At 40.7% G+C, this 22,621-nt stretch overlaps 1 protein-coding gene across 1 annotated transcript in view; it reads right to left on the reverse strand.

Annotated features, from left to right (window-relative positions):
- Window positions 1–3,720: 3,720 nt before the first annotated feature.
- SLC35F1 (solute carrier family 35 member F1) overlaps window positions 3,721–22,621 on the reverse strand; it is a 185,441-nt gene continuing 166,540 nt past the window's right edge. The window contains exons 7-8 of the mRNA XM_081905468.1: window positions 21,756–21,910; window positions 3,721–9,732 (exon numbers count right to left, since the gene is read on the reverse strand). Coding sequence (XP_081761594.1) covers window positions 9,508–9,732; window positions 21,756–21,910 — 380 coding nt within the window. The 3' untranslated portion in view covers window positions 3,721–9,507. The remainder of the gene's footprint in view (window positions 9,733–21,755; window positions 21,911–22,621) is intronic.

Below are 22,621 nucleotides of genomic sequence, written 5' to 3' on the forward strand. Positions count from 1 at the left end.
CACATAATAAGACACTTTTGATTATTCTCGTGTTTAGTCCCAACTTTCCATCCCCATGATAATTTCATTTGGGAAAAGAGTATTTTAAAGAGCATGCAAATTTGATTGCTAGTTGGATGGGAAAATTGACAAGGAGCCAGGCCTGTGTGGTCTTCGGAGGAACAGCAGGGCTGGGTTAAACGAGCAAAGCCCATTAGGAACTGATCCACTGCCACAGATGAGATTTGCTAGCATTCCACACCTGTAAATCTCAGCTCCTCAGCCTAGCACGAGCGTGATTCTGTTCCCTGCACATTTGTCATAGGAAACTAAATCATTATCATATCACTCAAGGAAACTCACTAGACACTTATGATCCACCTCCATTTCTTGCAATAGTTTGAGCAGAAACAAACACTTCTGCTTTGCTCCCACCCACCCATGAAGGAAGAGTGGGGAAGGGACTCAAGAATTTCATCAGCTTCTTCTTCCTGAAAAGTAACAAGTCACCAGGAACTATTAGCTCTGCAGGATTAGCTCTCTGCTGGTGGTGCACTGTAGTTTATATGGTGTGAAATAATTGGGAATTGTGCGGTTATGCATATGATGGATAGTCCTACTTTTTGGGAACGCATTTGAATAAGATTGACTTTGTTCCTTACCAACACTGTGTTTTTGATGCTATAGAGTGCATTGAGGAGGGCCAATCACCAAAGGGACATAGTGTATATTGGATGGGCAGGCCTCAGGCTTGTGGAGTCAACTTTATTTTACACTAGAACCCCAAGATTCACCAAGAGAAGACACTTAGAATTAAATAACATGGTGTTTCCAAGCAACTACCGGTAAGCCCAATAATTTGTTCTGAGTACCTGAATGGAACTGAGCTCACAGCCATTCCAGACATAAATCCACATTTGGTTATCCCAGGCTTTATTGATTTTAGCAGTATAATTGGGGGGGGGGGGAGTCACTGCTGCTATTGTTAAACAGCTGGGAGTCAGAAATAATTGTAAATCAACTGCAAGTCACCTAGATCTCTACCAGTAGATCCAGATCTATTTCTGCTGCCCATACCCAAGTAGCTCAGCTGGATAAAAAACATATGCTGAAATGTGGTGCATTTCAGCCAATGTAGGACTCCAAGATCAATGACCTACGAGTTTTCTTATGTCAAGCAGGGGCACCAGCTCATGGGGGCTGAACTCTTTTGGGGCCCTCAGAATCCTTTGCATTCAGAGAGCACTTTATTCAGTTTTCCTTATGTTTCCTTATCTGATACATTTCCTTGTTTCATGGGATCTTTCACACAACGGAAAAGCCACTCCTGGAAAACTAGCCGCATCTAGCAGAGGTTTAGTGCTCACTTCTGTGTTCTTTGTATCCAGAAAAAGTCAGTTTGCAACCTGGTTAACTGGGGAAATTATGAGAATTTTGAGCTGTCATTTCAGATGACACACTTTGAGGTAGTAATCCAGCTCTTTCTCGCCACTTAAAATTTAGTGCAACATGATAGTCTATCAATTAAAAAGGGTCACAGTTCCCTAATGTACCAGTTAATGTAGTATAAAAAGAACGTTAGAATCCAGGATAAACATGCTAGCTAGCATTGTAACCAGGAAAACTAACACTATAATCCGAATGCACCCAAAATGTGACTAAGTGAGGCATGACTCTTCTCAGCTACTGCTAGTTTTGGAGGTGGACTTCAATCATTCAAGCACTGCCCAGGGTTGCGTGTGTGATTAAAATATGTAACAACTGAACCATTTTAATTTTTCAAAGAGCAGACAAAAAGATGGCAGCATTCTTCTGCCTGATACTATTCATGTACAAATTATTCTGAGAAAAGATACATTTATAGATTATAGCCTTTATATTTAGGCTGACAAAGGCATTCAGGTAAATTCTAGCTGAAAGTGGCAGGAGAATATTATTAGTGCTATAAAGATAGGAAAATTTCTCCGATTGAAACCCTGAGCCTCCAATTCTCTATGGGGGGGGGGGATTATTTACTTCTCCATTTTGTTGCCTTACCATCAACTGAGTGACACATTTGGATACAACCCATAACTAACAGGTGATCATCCAAACCATACATTTAAAATACTCTTATCCCCCTTTAACAAAGAATCCTGGAAACTGAAGTTTTTTTAACAGAACTGGGAATTTTAACTCTGTTACAAACTACAGTCCAGGAATTAATAATAATTATTTGCCCTTTACCAGCAGATCCCAGGGTGAGTTGCAACAATTAAAAATTAAAAACAGTTAAAACAGATTGCAATTACATGAAAAGGCTTGGCCTTGAAAACACACATCTCAGGTGGCAGAGTAAAATGGTGTATCTTCAGCATTTGCCAATATCAAACAGAAATAGGTTCACCTATTTTGTTCTACCAAGCAACATATGATTCCGTTGTTCATTTTCCCTTTCAATATGCATTCACAGCAAGATCCTGCGAGATACAGTTTATGTGGGATAATTGTGCAATGCACGTGCAATCTGTCTCCAATGTATTGGTGTGTGTTGATTTTTTTATGCGTATACAAGTGGTCTGTTGTTTTCCGCATTCTCTCTCACTCAACGATGCTTAGAACAGATCCAAAGGGAAAGTTAACTTTAAATGCTTTGCAAAGGGGATGTTCACTTGCATTCCTGCCTTTCACCAGGAAAGAAATGGATGGAAATTAACTGAAATAACTCCTGCTGCTGATTCCTTTTATCAAAGATTATTTGAAGTGGTAATGTCCAGTGGTTCTTTTTCAAACTTTCTGCCTTAGCAGACATTGAAACAGCCTTTGCTTTACACTGTCCATTTTAAACCAATGAAACAAAGAGCTGTACATAACAAATTCCAAAGCCACCCCCTTCCTGCCCCCCAAAAATAAAGTCCAATAAATCACACATATCTGGATATACTTGGCAGTTGTATTTTAGCATTTCCAAAAGTTGCAAAAATAAAATATCAATAGGAACACACTATTATTCCTTAGTTTATGATGTCTTTCACCTGCTGTAAGCTACACAGGACAGATATGGAAGATCGGTTTCCCCCCCAATGGCTTTCATGAAGAAGCCCACAAATACTGGCCTGATAACCAGTTTTTCCAAATTACCTGTATTGAGATAGGTAGGTTCCAGCTGGGGGTGGAGGGAGGAGTCCATTAGTGAAGCTGAATAAAACCATATAGGCCTTTGAGGAGGATACAAAATTATTATGACCTTTTCCTGTAACCCCAGGAAATATCAGCTAATGAACAAAATGGCAGAATGTTTTGGTCGGCTTTCTTTGTTCTTCCATGTAGCAATTCCCCAGAGCAGTTACCAGCAGCCTTGCACTGCAGGCTTGGAGACGAAGAGGAGACCCACATCCTGTTCCTGCATTTCCTGCTTGGGTAGAACGTCAACATGTTGCAAAGTGTTGCGCAGCAAAACCAACAGCTCCCCCTAATGGCCATGAATGCACATTGCACCTAGATTAATTATGTATTAGGAACACTTGAGTCTCTGGGAGGTTAAAAAATATGAAAATATCGTGAGGGCTACCAAAGAAGCACACATGAGACGAAAGACAGAGAAACAGAAAAGCTATGAGGAATTAACATCTCGACCTCCAGAGGAAGAAAACAGACAGATTTGGAGGAAGCCCCTCCCTTGAAAGAAAAAAATAATAAAAAAATGTCCCATTGATTCAGAGTGCCCTCTTGAACCGGATTCAGAACAAATACAAACTTGGCTTACATAAAGGATGTATTTCTTTATTTGAAAACATTATACAGGCATTACATTGCCACAGCCAGTCCATGTTGGAGCATGCAAATATCAAAACAGAAGAGAATTCGTTCAACTTCTCTGAACATTGTTGTTGGACATTGTTTCGCTTTTGTGTTTTTTTGGTTCTTACTTCCATTTGTAAGTGTCAAAATTAGTGTGCTTTATTATGGTATTTAACAATTAAAATCCTACCCATGGGGTAAAATTTGTATTTATAGCTAGCTCAAGAATACTAAATTGGTTGGTTTTTTGTTTTGTTTTTTTGAAAAAAAGAGAGGAAATACTACACACTTGTCAAAAATGTTAATGGCACAAGTTAGCAATATCTAAACTATACATTGAAACATCTTCATCTGACACAGTGGTGCAAAATGTTAATTGCTTGGTCTGCTGTGGTTGGTGATTGTGTCCTTTAAGTCTGTGCATGGAAGAAAAGCCAAGCTGTCCACTAGTTTTCATTCAGTATCTTGCTAATACCCATCCAGCACCAACAGGACTTGTATTCCAGGAATTGGCCTATACAGTACTTGTGAAGTGATTGTTTTTAAGCTGGTGGTGTAGCTACTTGCTGGACAGAAAGACCTTTGCTGGTGTCCACTGCAACTCTTGGAATGGTAGGAAATGAAACTATTTTTTTTTTAAAGTAACTTTCTCTGATGGGATGGGCCTCATTTTTAATTATATAATGTTTATAAATTTATATCAGTGTTTCCTTTTTTCTCCCCCATGTTCTTTAATCAGATACAGCAAAAAAAAAATATTGTTCTAGTATTGGACAGTATCAACTGGGAAAGGCTCATTGCTTAGTAGTAGTACATACAAATTGCACGCAGAAGGTGCTGGGTTCAAAGCACAGCAACTCCAAGTAAAGGAGGTCAGCAAGGCTGGTGGACTTTGCCTGAGACCCTGGAGAGTTGCTACCGGAGAAGACAATATTGGGCTCAACGGTATAATGATCTGACTCAGAATAAGGCAGTTTCATAAGTTATGATGTTTCAGTGACATGTGCAAGAACACAGTTTGGCTAACTGAACAGTGCATTTCTGAATATTCCCACTTCCCTCCATACAGTGGAATAATTTGAATTATCCTAGAAAAATAGCTTCAGGTGGCGAGTTTCTAGCCATCTATACTGCAAAGCCTAGTTCTGGTAAATATTCTCATCAGAGAACTGATAGATGCCTTCCATATGGTTTGTTTCTACTGAGACTTAAATCTACAAATTAGTGTCATAAAAATGAAATGGGGGGAAAACCCATCTACAAGAACATTTGGCTTACAAAATAAATACTAAAAAATAAAAGTCCTCAGATACAAGGAAGCAAAATGAATGTTTAAGCAGGAAACAAACACATAAATTCTTCAAGAAATTGTTATGTCGAACGTGAGACAACAGATTCAGAGAAAGGTATTTAATTGGTATAAAAGGTAGCAAAAGCAATGTGGGGAGATGGTGATGGCCACCAGTAGACTTCTGATTTGAAACCTGAGAGAACAATTAAGGCTCCACACCTGAACACACCTGCACGCATCCAAGCCCTGTTCTTTGATGCACCTAAGTATGTTCAGAATCGAACCCTGTATTTGTAAAGACTGGCTTGAACAGAAGAGAGAATCCAATATTGAAGCTTAAACAAAGCACAAACTTAAGGATATATGCAATATTTAAGCAATGCCTAGGCCTTGTGTAGACTCTCAGGAAAGACATTCATGCTAAATGTGCAAATGATCACCTATTAAAACACCCCAGTCCTAAGCAAATGACGAGGAAGTTAATTTCATATAATTGTTTTATACATGGGAGACCAGTCCTTTAAAATACAACTTGGAGGACCCTTGGCACTGCAGTGAATTTTGCCACTTAACACGTGCGGGTTTTTTTTGGGGGGGTGTGTGTAAAATTGAAGAAGACTGCTTGTGGATGCAAGGCAGAAATTACCGGTTTTGCCACAGAATGAATTAGTCATATAAATGGCTCTGACTTACTAGTTTGGCCTGAAGCAGCCCCGTTTTCACACTGCTGCATTTTTCATGCATGTAAAAATTCACTAGTGAACATGTAGGCAAAGGCCTGATTGCAGCACTGTTGCCCACTGCCAATGGTCCTAATCCAGACATCACTCCCTGTGGGTTCTTCTGTGTGCAGGTATCCAGTAAACTTTACTCTATGGAATCACATTACTCCTACACAGGATAAGGGAGCGGACACCTTCCTCTCTCCATCTCTCACTGAGGTTATGAACGCATTCCTTCAGGTCAATGCCATGTGCCACACCAGTTTTCTGCATGCAACATTAGTTGCACACAGGGTCTTCCTGCACACAAGCATCCCTGAGTAATCATTTTCTTAACAGGAATCCTTCTTCTTTCATGGTGACACTTTTTCTTCTTCTTTAGTTTTCTCACAGGAATAATATTTTTGGGCCCATAACACCCCTCCCCAAATGCCAATCTATTCCCCAAAGGCCAATTCTTGTCAGAAGACTAGATTTCAGGCAACAAGGTTTCTACATACAGAAATGGTTTGTGTGGTTTGCGTCAAATGTGCTGCAAACCCTGCTAAGAATCTAAGAAAGTGTTTCCTTGGCACTCCCCAGCTCATTTGGGAAACATCCAATTACTTTGAAGTCTCATATCTTTACTCTCATTCCCTTGAGGTAGGTAAAATAGCATTTTCTCACGGTCACCAGTGAGGAGGCGAAGCTATAACTGAAGTTATTTGACTCTTCCATTGTAAGGAAATCTCTTGAAACACTTTCCTATTACTCAGGCACAGCTACCTTTCCTGTCTCTCAAAGAGAGAGAGCTCTAGATAAATCAATGACTCTTTTGTTTTCAGCCGAAAACAAGCACGCAAATCAAGGTGAGCCAAATGAAATTTGCAGTGGTTTTGGCTTCATGCAGAAAGGTAGGAGGTTGTTCTGACTTTGCCCATGTCACAAGATGAATGAGGATCTTGCTGCCCTTTTCCCTTATAAACACAGCAGTCCAACTTCAGCAACCTTTGGGAGGACTAAAGTCCATGTGCTGGACTGGGAGCTGTGCCATCCTGGGAGCTGGTGCAACACTGGCATGCCAACCACTCCTCTTGTGTGACTTTGGGGTGTCTACATCACCAGAGCGGCATGGGAAGCAGCAGTTCCCATTCTACTGTGGGAGGAAAGGAGTAACAATTGCCTTTAAAAAAGCAAATATGGACCATGTTAAACTAAATCATTGTACTAGTGGAAGCCACTGCAAAGAGTCCTGCTTCCCCCTCTCTCCTCCTGCTCCTGTGCGTCTTATGCCACCTGCTCTGAAGTTGGGGGAGCCTCCAGGACAGATTTAAGGGACATACAGGGAGAGGACAGGGGAGGAGGTTCCATCGCAGAAGAAAAATCCTTATGCTGCTAGAACCTTAGTGGTAGTGCCCTGTTGAATACAACCCTATGTATATGGAGCCAAATATGTATTTGACCAGAAAACAACTGGCAGAGAACTGATCAAGTACTTCCTTTCCCCACTCCTGCTCCCATGATTACATCGAGATATTCTGAGCCTGATTTACTTCCCCCCCTTCAAATAACTAGTTCATTTTCACTTGGTTATGTATCTTTGTATAAACTGTGTACCTTGGGCCACACACAGGGATTCCCAACACACAGGCATCTTCTAGCATCAACAACTTGATATGCAGGCAAAGGTGCGGTGCACACAAATATTTTTAGCTTGAAAACTTGAGAATATTTAATTCCAAGTCCCAGTTAAATCATGGTGAATGGATTTTTAAAATCCACAAACAGCAGACCAAGAGTTTGAAGAAATATGAATAGTCTCCACGAGGGTGCCTCCATCAGAAATGTGGAGTGAAGCGCAAGGCCTAGGAACATGCAGAGTTCACAACACTGCCGGAGCCACCTCCATCTGGCCTTGTGTTCGCCTTGAATGCAGAGAAGTCTATAAAACTGTGCTCCCATTCTTTCTCCCCTTAGCCAGAAGACCCACAATAAATAATTAAAAAATAGAAAAAGGTACTTTCTTAGGACAGATTCAGTTTTCAAAGAGTAAGAAATGGGGATTGTTTCATTTTGTTAGTCTGCAAGATTAAGACACTGAAGAGGAAATACAATTTCCTTCTCACTGAATGGAGGACCTCAGCTACCAGTAAGGCGATTGTAAAAAATTTAAAAAGGTCAACGTCTCACTACTTCGCAATTGCAAGTACTTCTTTAAAAAGGGCAAAAATGTTTGTTTTTGACCTATTCCTAGAATAGAGATGGATATTGATAGTTGTCCATCCCCTGGCTTCCCAGAACACGTGATTCTTTAGAGGGTGGGCAACCAGGTAGCTAAGACAGCTGAATGAACAAAACGGCACTGGGGTATAGAGGCGCTGTGATTAACCTGCCCTTTCCTGCACAGAACCAAGGTCATTGGAGAACAGCTGAAGGGTGTTTGCGTGCAAGTGGGCCTACTGTACAACTGTGGCTTTGCTGAAACACTATATAACCCCTGGCAAAGCAACCTCCAAGAGGTGCAGAAATATCCCTTTGTTCATTACAGAATCTCATCTTGTATTCTGAACATGTTGTTTCAAGTGACTCAAGTCTTTCTTTCTTTCTTTCTTGCATTAGCTGCGAATTACCAAAGCCAACACTTTTTATAACCCCTAACACTACAGACCCTTTTCACTAGGGATGGGCCATTGCATTTCCACTCACCCTAAAAGTGCTAAGGGTTTTCCCCACCCAAGTGTTCCAATCAAACACCCAAAGTCCTGCAGAGCACCTGTCACCTACGCCTCTCCCCCAAGGCAACCCTTGCTCCCACCCTGAGAAAGAAAGGAAGGAAGTAGGAAAATGGTGGGAGCTCCCATTTATACACAGAACAAGGCCTTTTCTTTCCAGAGACCTGGGACTTGTTTGCAACACTCAGGATTCCTGGTGAGAACTGCTGCCCAGCCTAATCTTTACCCCTTGGGAGGAGCTGATGTGCAGAGGAACTTTTTCTGCTAAAGATCCTGGGATTTTGTAGTCAAGTGCTCTGCATGTTGACGGGAACACCCGCCACAGGAACCTCCTAATCACACCTTCTTCCTCAAGGGAGAGTTTTTGTTCGTCTGTATTTTGCCTTGGAGAAGAGCGGGGAGGTGGTAAAGGTGGGCACAGCAGGAATACTGGCAGAACTGAGGTAGAGGGTCTGTTCACAGCAGGAAATCCAGAATTTGAGCAGTGCAGCCTGCACCCTGGTTTGAATTCCTACCCCACCCTGCTTTTCACATCAGCTCATCTGCTGAAGGACCCCTTGCCAGGAAGCTCCAGCACATTGCATCACATTATTGGGGGTTGTTCTACGCTGCATACTCAGTTCAGGTATGGCACTGGCCAGGCCAATCAGACCTCCCTGTTGCTGCCCATGACCTGAGTGTGCACCTTTGAACATACCTGCTGTGGACACCCCAAGGGTAACTTGGCAGTAGGCAAGCCCTCCTGCAGGAAAGTTGCCCACCATTGCTGAACTTTTCATTAAGGAGCCCTGATAAGTATGTGAGGAGCCCCAGCTTGAAAAGCACTGCCCTACACAAAAGACTGAGAGTTACTGCTCTTGGCTATACACATGTAGAAACAATAAAGTTTGTATTTTTAATAAGCCTTCCCTATTTGCTACCTTGCAGCCCACCTGAGTAACTGCATCCGGTAAATACCTTTCTCTATGAATGATACAGAGATAATGGAGATACAAACTCCACTGAGAGTGGCAAGGGCCTGAGATTAGGCGACTCGGACGTGAGGTTCTTCTTCCGTTTCCTGGCCTAGGCTGGTGTATGTTACTGACGGTTCCAGCTGCCCAGAGGCTGGCAAGTCTACAACAGGACCCGAAGGGTTTCGAAACTGCTTGTACACCCGTGGGTCTTGGGCAACATACGTGGACGTTGAGGAGTACAGCACCAGCCCCACAAGGATTGTGAAGAACGACAGAAGATATAGTCCTGAAAACTAAACAGAAAGAAGCTGGTAAGAGGCATGCTAGTTAAACAATACAATATGAAAGATTACAGAAAGCAAAATGCAGACATGGCCTGTGCTCAGGAAATCTTTCCTCTCTAAAGAAGTTTTTACTTTTAAATAGGACACTTACTTGTCAAATGAGAACTCAGTACCAAAGATAAATTATGCAAGTCAGTACAATGAACACTTGCTTATTAGACTTTTGCAAAAAAAATTGTTCTGAGGCTTTGCAAAAATCTAGAATTTCTTACCAAGAAACACAATGTGGTGGAAGAAAAATAGATGCGGTTAAGTGACAGGTAATCAAGGCACAAAAGGAAAGAGGATGCACAATGTCCCAAAAAAATCTTGCTTCGGAAACAAGTGCACAACAGAGGTCATGTGATTTCTATCAAGAGAAATCTGCATGGTGAAAAACACATCAAAGATGAACCAAGGCTACAATCCTATGCAAAGCTTATACAGGAGTGAGCGCCACTGAACACAGTGCAGCGTGTGTGCGGAATTTATTTCTAAGACTCTATTCACATTCTTTGAAGTGGTAATACAAAAGCAATAAGTGACAAAGGACAACTATATAATGTGTGTGTGTGTGTGTGATCTGAGCAGCAACAAAAACAACATTTTACCACATCCATTCAAGGACATTGAATGAAAACAGCATAAAAGCATCAAAAAATCCCAAACCGGAGGCTTTTCTCTTGGGCATGGTCGGCCAATTGGTACCAAAGAAGGATAGGACATTCTTTATGTACGCAACCACAGCAGCAAGAATCTTGTTGGCAAAGTATTGGAAGATGCAAGAACTACCTACTCTGGAAGAATGGCAGACGAAGGTGATGGAATATATGGGACTGGCAGAGATGACTGGCAGAATCCGCGACCAGAGGAAAGAGACAGTGGAGGAGGATTGGGGAAAATTTAAAGTATATCTGAAAAGTTGTTGTAAAATTGTGGACTGATAAGATGTTAAGGGGTAAGAAACAGAGAATTACAGCTGTAAATGTTAATCTTAAGAAGATCTAAAAGAGAGTTTATTAGAAAATTGATTGAAGGGTTGTTAAAAAATAAGGGTAAAACAAGGATGTGGTGAAAGGGAGGTATGGGGAAGTCAATTTTTATTTGTTGGTGTTTGTTTTTCTTTTTTGTTTGGTTTTTTGTATGTTGTATGTTTTGAAAACCATTAAAAATCATTTTTTTAAAAAAAAAAGCATCAAAAAATCCCCACACCTGAGCAGCATCAGGCTAAAAATTTGATGACACTCCAACTAAATACCAAGTCCAAATTTCTGGCACCAGCACAAAGTGAACTAAGCTGCTGTGAATTAAGTGAGCTGAGCTGTTGGTTGATTTTTGAGCTCAGCACTTCTGCATCAGGTCCACCAGTTCCATAGCACGAATGAGTGCTGTATTAAAAGAGCCATACTGGTACGGACTTGCTGTTATGCTGACGTTAAAGGGAAGTTTAAATGGGATTTGGAGCCATCTTTTCTCCACTCCATAAATAAAGTAAGTAAGTAAGTAAATAAAATAAGAAAGTAAAGTAAAGGGGAGCATGTTATTCCATTCATTGGTCAAAAGAACCTTAAGAAGAATGAATTATACAAATATAACTGAGGCCATTGTGGGAAGGACAAAGAAAGGGTAGGTGAGATTATCACTTTCCTCCAACACCTTTATGTTGGGCATGGAGTAGAATAATAAACTAATAATACATGATGATAATCACAGCCATATGTATTTTAATTTAACAAAGCAAGAGTGCATGCTCAGAAACTCTTCTAGGCACGACTCTTCATCAACAGGATGCACTAGGTAGCCCACCAGAAATTGGTCACAGATCCGTCAACAGACCACGAGTCGAGCTTCAATCCACCCCAGACCCAGCATCAGGTACATAAAAAACTGAAAGAAGTCAAAATATATACTGTACAAATAACTGAAGTATGAATAATTAAAGATAAACTGAAAGGAAAACTTGTTCAGCTTCAGATAAAACAAAATTTTGGAGAGACAGCCTAAAACTTGTATTCAAGAATATGTGCCAATGATTGACAAGTGCAATTTATAAGCCATTACATGGGGTCCTCATGTACTAATTTGAACACGATTACTCATAGGTTCGTCCTCTGTTCATATAACCAAGTGACTTGGTTTTGCACAAAGAATGCCTTTTTTCATTTTAGGAAAATGTTAGAACCGCAGGATTGAAGTTATTAGGAGGGATGTGCTTTGATAATCCTTCTGTGTTTCTTTAATCCTTTAAGAAAACAGTACTTAGTTTAATTCAAAAGGCATTTAAACCAACTGTTGATCCAGGGTAAGCAACATTTCTTCTGCTTGTTGCAAGAGCCTTCCCGAGCTACAGCATTCATGTATGGCTTAATATAAATGCCTTGTTGCCTTGACAGCTGAAAATATCATGTCAAAGAGCAGTCAGTGCTGAACGGCAGCTTTCATGTGGCAATGGCCTCCGTGATACGGTCTGAGATGAGACCTTCAGTACTGTGGCAATTAGGCTTGTTTAGACATTGTAGAACCAGATGGGCTTCTGTTATCTTGCTCCTGCTAGACTTAAAGTGGCTTGTTGGGTCATGACTGCTGCTCTTCATGCAAGATGAAAGTGTAAAAACCACTGAACTTACTTTCTCTTTTTATATGACTGCCTCGGGGAGTTCGCCAATATGTTTATTAAGGCTAACCAACTGTCCACACAATTGTGGAAAGCTACATAAAGCACTGGGGGGGGGGGGGACTGACCAGAAATAGAAAATGCATAAAAAGTACAAAAGATAGGTTGCATGTTGCTTAAAACTGGGATTCTGGGACAGCAAAGCAACAGTCGCTCAAAGTTGCTAAAAGAGTGGATTATTAGTGCACCCCAGAGCATCCTCCTGGTGTCTATGGCTTTATTTGAGAGAGATAAAAATACTTGAATGTTCCATTCATATTGGCAGTGCTGACCTAACAACAGTCAATGCTAAAGCAGTTATTAGCTGACTTTGAGTGTCACAAAGGTGAAAGAGGTGGGAAGTCAGGAACATTTCTACATAAAGCTTAATATTCATTCTGATTTATTCACTTTTTAATATTCTCTAGTGATTCAATTTATCAGACAGCAGTTGACAGGAGGGTTTTTTGGGGGGGGATTTGCTTTGTTTGTGGGTGTAAAAAATTAATAAAGTGTCAGCTGCCAGTAGTAATTGATTCTGCATTGATGTATTTGAAGCTAATGGCGCTCAAAAGCAAAGCCACCATAAATGATGGAGCCTGGATCTGTTGTTTATTTCTTTGTCACTGAGCTTTACAATGTCTGCATCTAGTATGACTTGCCAGAAAAAAATATTTTTTATCTCGCTCATACAAAAGTATCTCATTCCCATACAGAGAGAAGCAAGTTATTTGCAGCTGCAAGCTCATTAACTTCAGTATGAGTTATTGCGTAAGTCACCTGGCAAGCCTGCAGTGCTGAGGTTTCTCTGAGGGTCTGCTATGCTTAGACGTTGTTTTGTACCAAAATATTCTACAGTCACTGGACCAAAGTAGCCCCAATGAATGAGAGATGTTTTGAGCAAGTGCACAGTTTTTGTTACAGATCAGCTCTTCATCAGAGGCTTTGGGTTAAAAAAATGATGTTGCCCCAAAAAGAAAATGTTTGCCTTTGAAAGCAGCTCCTGTGTCTCCTTACGTAACTCATCTCATATCCTGACAGCATTTCACTGGTCTGGTCTGGTCTGCATGACACAGGAAGCCAAACTATGGCTTATAGATGCACAAACCTTGGCTACAGCTCAGATTAGGGAGCTTAACAACAAGACCTGTTTCAGGTGTCACACACACTAAGCCAAACTTTGGCTTAGTTTAGCACAACATAGCAGTAAAGAGGACCAGGAAGGAGGAAAGCAGTCCTGATAGGGGAGCCCTCCTGGTCTTCCCAAGCAGGTCTGTGAGTGTTCTCTGCCTCTGGCCATTGGTATCAATGTGGTCAACTGGAGGCAATGGAATATTTTGTGTAATAGCAACAGACAATGAGATAAGATGTGTTGTACCTTACAGACAGAAGGCAGATTAAAAAAAAAAAAGAAATGTGAAGTTATGTTTTCAAGACATGCTTAAATAGGGACTGCAATTTCTTTCAAGTAGCAGATCATGAGTTTTACACAGAAATATACTTTTCCTCTTTCTTGTTGTGTCTTTACTACTGTATATTTATTTATTTAAAAACCACAGATTTATAGACCTTACCAGTCACTCCTGCTGCCTTCTCTACCAGCTGAGAAGCAAAATATTCTGAGAAGCAGAGCCTGAGCAGGGCATCTCATCTGCTTTGAAACATTCGTGATCCTATAAAATTCATGCTAACATTTCTGAAAGGTGGATAACAGCTGGCAGCATTAGAGCAACAGATTTTACCACAGAACTAATGTGGAATGTCTTACACAAAACTGGGGAAGATCACAGAGGAATTCTGTAAGAGGTAAGAAAGCTCTCACAGGTTTCAGCTGAATTTATTTGGATTGTGTGGGTTAAAGATCATGGCTTAATTCAGGTGTGGGGAACCTTTGGCACACCACATGTTGCTGAATTATAGCTCCCATCACCACTGGCCATTGACCAACTTGGCTGGGGCTGATGAGATCAACAACATCTGCATGACCATTGGTTAAAAGAGTTAAGGGAGTCAGCAAGCAGGTAATGGGAAAGGCCTTTCCCCAAGATCCTGGAGAGTCACTGTCAGACAGAGCCAACAATACTGAGCTAGATGAACTAATTATCTGATCTGATCTAAGGCAGCTCCCTGTGTTCCTTATCCCTTTGCAGGACAGAGTGCCTTCAAGGTTTCATGGAAGATCCATTTGCATAAAACAACTAAATAATTTGTGTCAGAGATGTCAGTGGTCTAAACATACAAGACCGCTGAACAGAGGTGTGCTCTGATGGTGTTTCCTGCTTGGCAGGGGGTTGGACCCGATGGGGATGGCAGTCTCTTCCAACTCTATGATTCTATGATCAACAAATGCACATTAATAGGCAGACAAATTATACTGCACATGCATGGGTTGTAAAATATTTTTGGTACAAATCTGGTTTTGTTCTCTGTAACATCTTTCTTCTGTTGGTGAACTCATCCCCACCCCCCATGTAACAATGAGAGCAAAACACACACACAAAAACCCAATTACCTATTGATTTTCAAAAGTAAAGTCCATTGTCTATGCAATTATAAATCTCTAAGGTCTGATATACCACACTGCAGTGTCAAAGGGCAGAATGTGACTGTTGCCATTAATTCATTCTCATCAATCATATGCTTGGTTGGAAAAGTAAAGGGTAGACAGATAGAGACAAACAATCCAATTTACCAGAAAAAGCTACACTGGAGATGCTGTACCATGTTCTTGTGCTGATGTATATAATTCTGAACCTTAGCTTCACATTGACTTCTGCATTAAGACAGGGGTGACTAGCATGTGGCCCTATGGATGCTGTTGGATGACAGTTCTCATCATCCCTGAGCATTGGCCATGTTCCCTGGGGCTGATGAGAACTTGAGTCCAAGAGCATCTGGACAACCACAGGTTAGTCACTCTTGTTCTGAGGTTTTCCCATTCCCCCTAAGCACACAGCAACTTGGGTCAATGCCTGAAATCAGAGCAACTGAGCCAATGACACTGCTTCTTGCAAGGAATCTAATATGCACATTGTGTTATCAGAGAAGAATAAAGCAATAGCATCAAGAGAAGTGCAACAGGTAGAGAGACCCACAAGGATCAAATAGTTACTTCTAAATAATTAAATTTAGAATTCAGGCATAAACTGCATCAAACTCAGTACCATGATGGGATAGGTCTACTCTTCGTTCCTACACAGGGATCAAAAGGACAGCCTGTTATAGCCTTAGCTGCTACCTCTGTTTTATAAAGGAAAGATGAAAATCATCTGAAGAGTACATCTAATTCCCCTGGCTTGCAAGCAATTTTCTTAAAGACATGATGCTTAGAAGTTTGATTGGATTCCCTTCCTGCATTCTGAATCGGTCTCTAATTGACTGAACACATTTCAAAGGCCTAGTTTGCATTTGTAGCTGAACAAGAGCATACACAGCACAATTTCACAGACATGCTGAGCAGTAAATGAGACATCACTTTGAAAACATTATCAAAATTGTAAGGACCGAATGGCCAACAAAATAATCAAACAGGAGCATCTGTATATATCCCAGATCCTTTCACAGTTTAAGTCACACAGAGAGATGGATTCATACTAAGTTAGCCACACTTTAATCCCATTGAAATCAATGGGACTTGTGTTAGCTGTGACTAACCTCTCCCATTTATTTCAATGGGACCATAGTGTGACAAACTTAGTTTGGATCCAACCTGTAATCAGGACAAATGAGGGGAATCAGCAGAGCCCAGGAGTGAATAAAAGGCGCATTGTCAGGATGCCTGCAGAACAAATGGGTACAGACATCCAAGGGACCCATGTGGTTGCTGCAAGTTAAAGGAGAGGTGGCAAACGTGGCACCAGTTAAATGCAAAGTATGGGATAGTGCCCCTTCATTGTTCACTATAGTAAATACTTGGCTCCTCATGCTTGGCTGTAGTTTACCTTTAGTCAATTTAGCTAGAAAACATCCAGCAGCATCTATGGGAGTGACTTGGTGGCCACAAGTAGAGACCAGCCTTCTGCAACCTGCTACCTTCTAGATTGTTTCCTAGGATTTTCATCAAAGTGTGAGAGGAAATACACTTCACAAATACCACAGCCTACAAAGTCCTAAACAACTTAGATCCAGGGTACCTTAGGGATCTCCTGAGCCCCTTTATCCCAGCTTGATCACTAAGATCATATTCAGGAGCGTGGTTGGTCATTCCCTGAGTTCGCAAGGCTTATTTGATCAAAACAAGAAACTGAGACTTTAGTGTCATCAATAGAGATTCAGCTGGTGCCTTCTGTTTCCACTGCTAAAGCCAGCTGAAAACTTCTATTCCACCAGGCTTGTACAGGCAATTAAGAACACATCTTTCCACAATAGTTATTTGATTTCAAAAATGTTATATGGCTTTTGTATTTTTTGTATATATTATTGTAAACCAATCCGATTTTTGTGTGTGAATGCGTATATAAAACAATTTTCTAAATGAATAAAATGAAAAAGCGAATGCCACATGCTTTGGGTATCAACACATGATTTTGTTCTTAAGGAAATAAAGTCTGATGTGTTTACACTTGCTAGGGATTTTCTCATTTTAATGTATAAATGTGCGTAGATACATGATGTCTACACATGATAAATGGCATGGAGCTGCTGCCAAAAACAGCCATCCTTGGCACCCCTCCTCTCTCTCCCGTGTCATTCTGCAAGCTCCTCTTACCCATTGTGTGTGAGTAAACCAGTGTGATGGCATCACTGTTTTGGGACCATAGCTCAAAATATTATGGTGGTGGGAGGGCAGAGAAATTAGACACAGGGCTGCTGTTTCCATCCATACTCACATGAACTTTGTAACATCTCATTCCCTCCCTGAGCAGCATCTGAAACCTTCATGGTGCTATAATATTTTGTGGTGTTTATATTTCACCTGCTTGTGCATTTCTGTTATTTTCCCAGCTATTTCATCTCCTTTCCTCAAATCATAAACTCTAGCTTTTTCCAGCTCCACATATTCCATTCAAATTGTGCAAATTACTATAATGTTGTAGTCCAACTAATGGCTGCATCTAAGATTAAACAGAATGAGTGATCTTGCCAGTGCAGAATAGAATTTATTGTAGTTGGCTTGCTGGTTTAATGACATAATACAGTGTGACGGAACCTGCTGGTGCAGAACACACTCAGTATGCATGGCTCTGCTACCAGAGAATGAGATATAAACTGCTTATAGAACCTAGTGGGAATGTAATTTTCTTAGAAAAGCTAAAATTCAGAATTTGGCTTGCAAATAAAAAAAAGAATCTAAGGAGGCTAAATTAACATTAATACTGAGAAAAAATGGCAACTAACTTGATCAAGACCTCTCATTAACTCTGCTAGCAGATAAGCATGAAGTGCAGTGGAAAAGTTAAAAGTTAATGTAATATAATGTAATGTAATAAAAATTAATATCTGCAGAAGGGGCTGTGGAACATAGGAATATAGGAAGCTGAGATAGATCACTGGGTCCATATAGCTCAGTATTGTCTACACTGAATGGCAGCAGCTTTCTGGGGTTATTCGATGGGGGAACATTCCCAGCCCTACTTGAAGATGCTGAGGATTGAACCTGGAACCTTCTGTATTCAAAGCAGATGCTCTACCACAGAGCTAAAGCCATTCTCAAAGCTCTTTAGGTTGAATGTGAAACACTGACATAAATACATATCCTTAATTTGCCCCAGTTTATGTTGAGGCACTGGGCTTGTTTGTATGTTCTTTCCATTCCCACCTCTATTCTCACTTTCTCTCTGGCTCCCAGAAGCTCTTCCCTTGCTCTGTGGGGAGAGGTAAACAACCAAACTGCAAAGCCCCGCAGAAATGTGAATAAAAGATCCTGCCTGAACTGAAGGATTCCATGCATTACAGTAATGAGACACAACCATCCAAAGAAGGAAAACAACAGGGGATCACTAAAAACAGGACATGCCAGTATTTAGTCCATTAGGAATAATGAGTGACTTAAAGGCTAAAATGTGAAAGGCCATGAGAGAGAATGGAAACTATGTCCACGCTGGCCTTTTCAAACAGCTGTAGTCTAATTTCAGCAACCAAGTTCTTCATTTCTATGTATGCTGCTGCTGCTGCTTCAGTGGGAATGACATTTTAGTAGCTCCCCATGGTTTAGCCTCATGTCAAGGAGGAAGCAGTGGCTACCTCACACTCTCTTGACTTAAGGAAAAGAAAAATGAAGGTGCCTGCATTTGAAAAGAGCACCTTCCCTATTTGTGTCCCAAAGGACAGAAGTAGTTACTCTGAACAGTCTGCCCTGTCAACTTCTCAGGTTTTGCTCAAGGGATCCTGAGAATTACTGTTGGACTTTGCACTGGGAATCAAAAACACCTAATTACTGCTGATGAAGTGGGAATCCATCACTGATACAGGCCTTTCCGATGGTAGTCCTAGCAAAAACCACATGTAAGCTTCTAGAGCAAATGCATATATTTGCTGTGGGGCAAGAAGATTGCTAATAGGCTGCCTTTGGTCATTTTAACTGAACTTTTGAGATCAATTAGTACGGATTTAAACCTCCACTACATGGAAGTTCATTGCACTCAATGAATTCTGAGCATCTAAAAAAAAAAAAAGTCTATGTCAAATGGCGCCCTCTCGATTGCATTTGTTGGATTAAACTCCTACCATCTCCGACTCTTGGCTATGCTGGCTGGCGCTGATGGGAACTGAAGAGCAACAACATATGGAGAGCATGACACTGGCTACCCCTGGCCTGTTTGGAACAGCTAACCACAAATCATTATACTTTAATAATAAAAATGAAATAAACTCCCTACATATTAAACAGCCCATTGGAGCTGATTGCCAGTCATAAAGCCATATTGCTGATTTAACTGGAGCCCATCATGCCTGCACCAATATAGCCTACTATGGCTGGCATGTGAGGGGAACATAATAAATTTAAAACAAAAAACACCTCAGTTCCAAATGTCATCAAGACAACACAACCTCTAGATACAGGGAAGTGAAATCCTAACAAAACACATCCGGATGTTCCCTCTCCCTCCTCTTCCCTTCCCTCCATTTAATTTCCAAAGCTCTAAAGCTCAGTAAAGCTAGTTTCCTGCATTCCCTTTGATTTCTAGAGATTTACTGCTGTAGGTGCAATAAAGCTTTCAGATGATAAAAGTAGCAGCACAGGGGGAGGGAAAAATCACAACAGTTACTTGAAAGCCTTGTAAAAAATATGTTCTGCAAGAAGTACTAAAATGCTCAGATGATTCTAATTCAGCATAAAGTCATTTACTTTCCACTGAAGAGAGGCTTTTGCCCATTGGTCAATATGCTATAAAACAAAAGGGATTAGTGCAGCCAAGAAGGGTTGCAGCTAGGCTAAAAACAGAACAGGTGGAAAACATGCAGAGTATACCGACCTTAGCAGGATAATTAATATAGGTCATTTACGGCTAATGTGTTATGCTTCGTGGTTGGGGGGAGCTTAAAAGCTTGCCTTCCTCTTATAAATGACAAGGAAAACCCAAACAAAAATTACAGGGCTGCATTTATAGTCCGAAAGCCAGAATTATAAATTCTGATCAACAGGAAGCTGAAGTCAAATCAGATGAGCTGACATTATTCAGTACATGAGTTATTTATAACTTGTAAATGTCAAGTTAGCTTTGCACAAAGTAAGAGTTTTCAGTCTGGAAGTTGTACCAGTAATACAACAACTGGAGTACTGAAGTAGTGACCTATGTATGCAGTTGTATTTGCATAACTATGGTGTCTTTGGTCATTAAAGCATTATTTCTGAACTATGTTTACCTGAAAACCAGACTTTGAGAACTTGGTTTGAAAGCCATGCTTTATGTTTAACATTATTAAGACTTATATCTGCACAGAGCAAACCCTGAAGGCAGTTCACCTGCTTTTCAAGACACTCTGCTTGCAAGGTAAAAAGCAGGTCTTATTAGTCTTGCCCTACATAAGTCTTCTAGAGGGAAAGGCACAGTTCCCCATATACCATGGTCACATTGTACATTTAGGACCTTAACCAGGGTTAAAGTAACAAACCATGGATAGTACTAACTATGGTTAAGCATCATGTCTACACTGGGCGATTGTAAGCAGGTGTGCACATCCTGATAGTGTTTTTTATGCAAATAATGAACTGTTGATCTCAATTTCTTGCTTTCTTCAGCTGGTCAAATGCTGACTGTAGGATTTTTGTAACAACAACCTTTTACAAGCAAAGAAAAGTTTTTAAATTTCAGCCGCACATAATAAATACTGGGAGCATTCTATCTAGTTTCAGATTTTGAATGTTTTGGATACCTAGCTTCATTGGAACTTATATACAGTTTTAACTGATGTTAGTTGCTTTAGTTTTCAAATTGCATAGGTGGAGGATTAAATTTTAAAATAAATGAATAAGTGAAAAGTCTCATTACCTTCAATTCAGAGTTGGATAACTTCAAAGGTTTTTATTTTTAATTTTATTAGGGATAAGCCAAAATTACTCACTTTTTTGTTCACATTTTTGGGGTTCATTTTTGTTTGTCTGCTTGTCTGGGTTGAAGGCTCCAAAGAGCTGTATAATTTCCTGGTGACTTTTTTGTGGGGAGAGGAGCACTCCTGAGAAAATGTCTGCCTGCTCATTTATATTGCTCTCACTCTCAATCAGCTTCATTTGTCCTCAGTGACACCATCATGTAATCAAATCTGACTAGCTATAGAGTGTTCCATATAACACAATCTGATTCACTATATACTATGTGATGCCCGATTAGCCAAAATAACCCATGTGACAAATCCAGGAAGGAGAAAGGTGCTTCAGGTGAAGGAAAGAAATGGGACTGATACAGCATCAACCAGAAGAAAAATGGAACTAAACACGGAAGGAAGGAAGGAGAAAGAAGTTTATATTTGTACTGTGCTTTTCCAGAAATATTTCTGCCCCACTGAAATTGATATTTTTGACGTGAAAATTGAAACAGGAGAATATTTGGCATACGTCTAATTCATATTCTAGTTATTAAGCTTTGCCCCCTCCCCGGGTCAGGGAAAGTTTGCCCCCACCTCCAGCAACTGCATAGATATTCTGTCACCCGCTGGTCACAACTGAACAGAGACAGTCAGGAAGGATAGCGTCACACCTCCAAATGGGATGCAGCAGTTACAGAAGAAATTTTGTGTGTGATGGGCTACTCCTTTCCAACAAGACATGAAGTATATAAATTCTGGAGTGAAAGAAGTCTGGAGATATTGCCATTGTTTTTGCTGTATTGATTTTTCTGCATCACCAAGTTGCCTGCAAGAGAGCAATCAATTATTCAAATGCAAAGTCTGCTCCATTTACCTTGTAGTAGAAGAGAAAGAATCCACAGAAAAGGCTGTACAAGTCTGCTGTAAGCAGGGAGAGGTTGACTGCTGTAGCGCTAGTCTTCTTAATGACCACAGGCATGAAGCTGTAGAGGCCAAACATACAAGCACTAAAGCCAACATAGAGCAATCCTGAGAGGACAAAGAACCAGAAAAAGTGGAGTGGGTGGGGGAGAGAAAAACAACAACAGTTAGCATTATCCTTCACAACTTTTCTAAAAGGCACATTTTCTGCTAAGAGGAAAGTTAAGAACCCCACACTACTTAGAAGAGGCTCAAGACTTCCTTTAGGATAATGATGCGATGTGAGATGAGAGGCGAGAGATAGCCCTATCAGCCTGTGAAGTTCTAAAATGAATACGGCTTGATTCCTTCCATTAAAAGTGGAAACCATTTAACTGTGTTAGGGACAGAGGTCCACAGCTATTAGTGTTTCAAGGGCAGCAAGGCTACATTCTCCAGTTCAATGGAAGGTTCATAACTGTGGCAGACTGCATGTGATTCACGAAGAAACAGTCTTCATTTAAAATTATCCTCAGGTAGCATGGTTGGGAAAGACATCTGCCTGAGAGCTTCTTACAGGTGTTCGAAGGGAAGAGACCAAGGGTCTAACTCAGCAAGGTGGTTTCTTGCATTCAGATATGTGTCCTTGGCTATGAAATAAATGTGCTGAATTTAAAATCTAAGAGAACATAGCTGTTGACACAGTCTTTATTAAACCCTTCCAGTTACTGCAATAACCAAAGTACAGTTCTGTATCAGATTCCAGAACTGTCTCTCATTGTCCTTCACAATTTGGGTATTTTTGAACAGGCAACTGAGCAAGTACAGCTGCTATGGGTG

This window comes from Podarcis melisellensis (genome assembly GCF_964234715.1).
Source record: "Podarcis melisellensis genome assembly, chromosome: 3".
NCBI lineage: Eukaryota > Metazoa > Chordata > Lepidosauria > Squamata > Lacertidae > Podarcis > Podarcis melisellensis.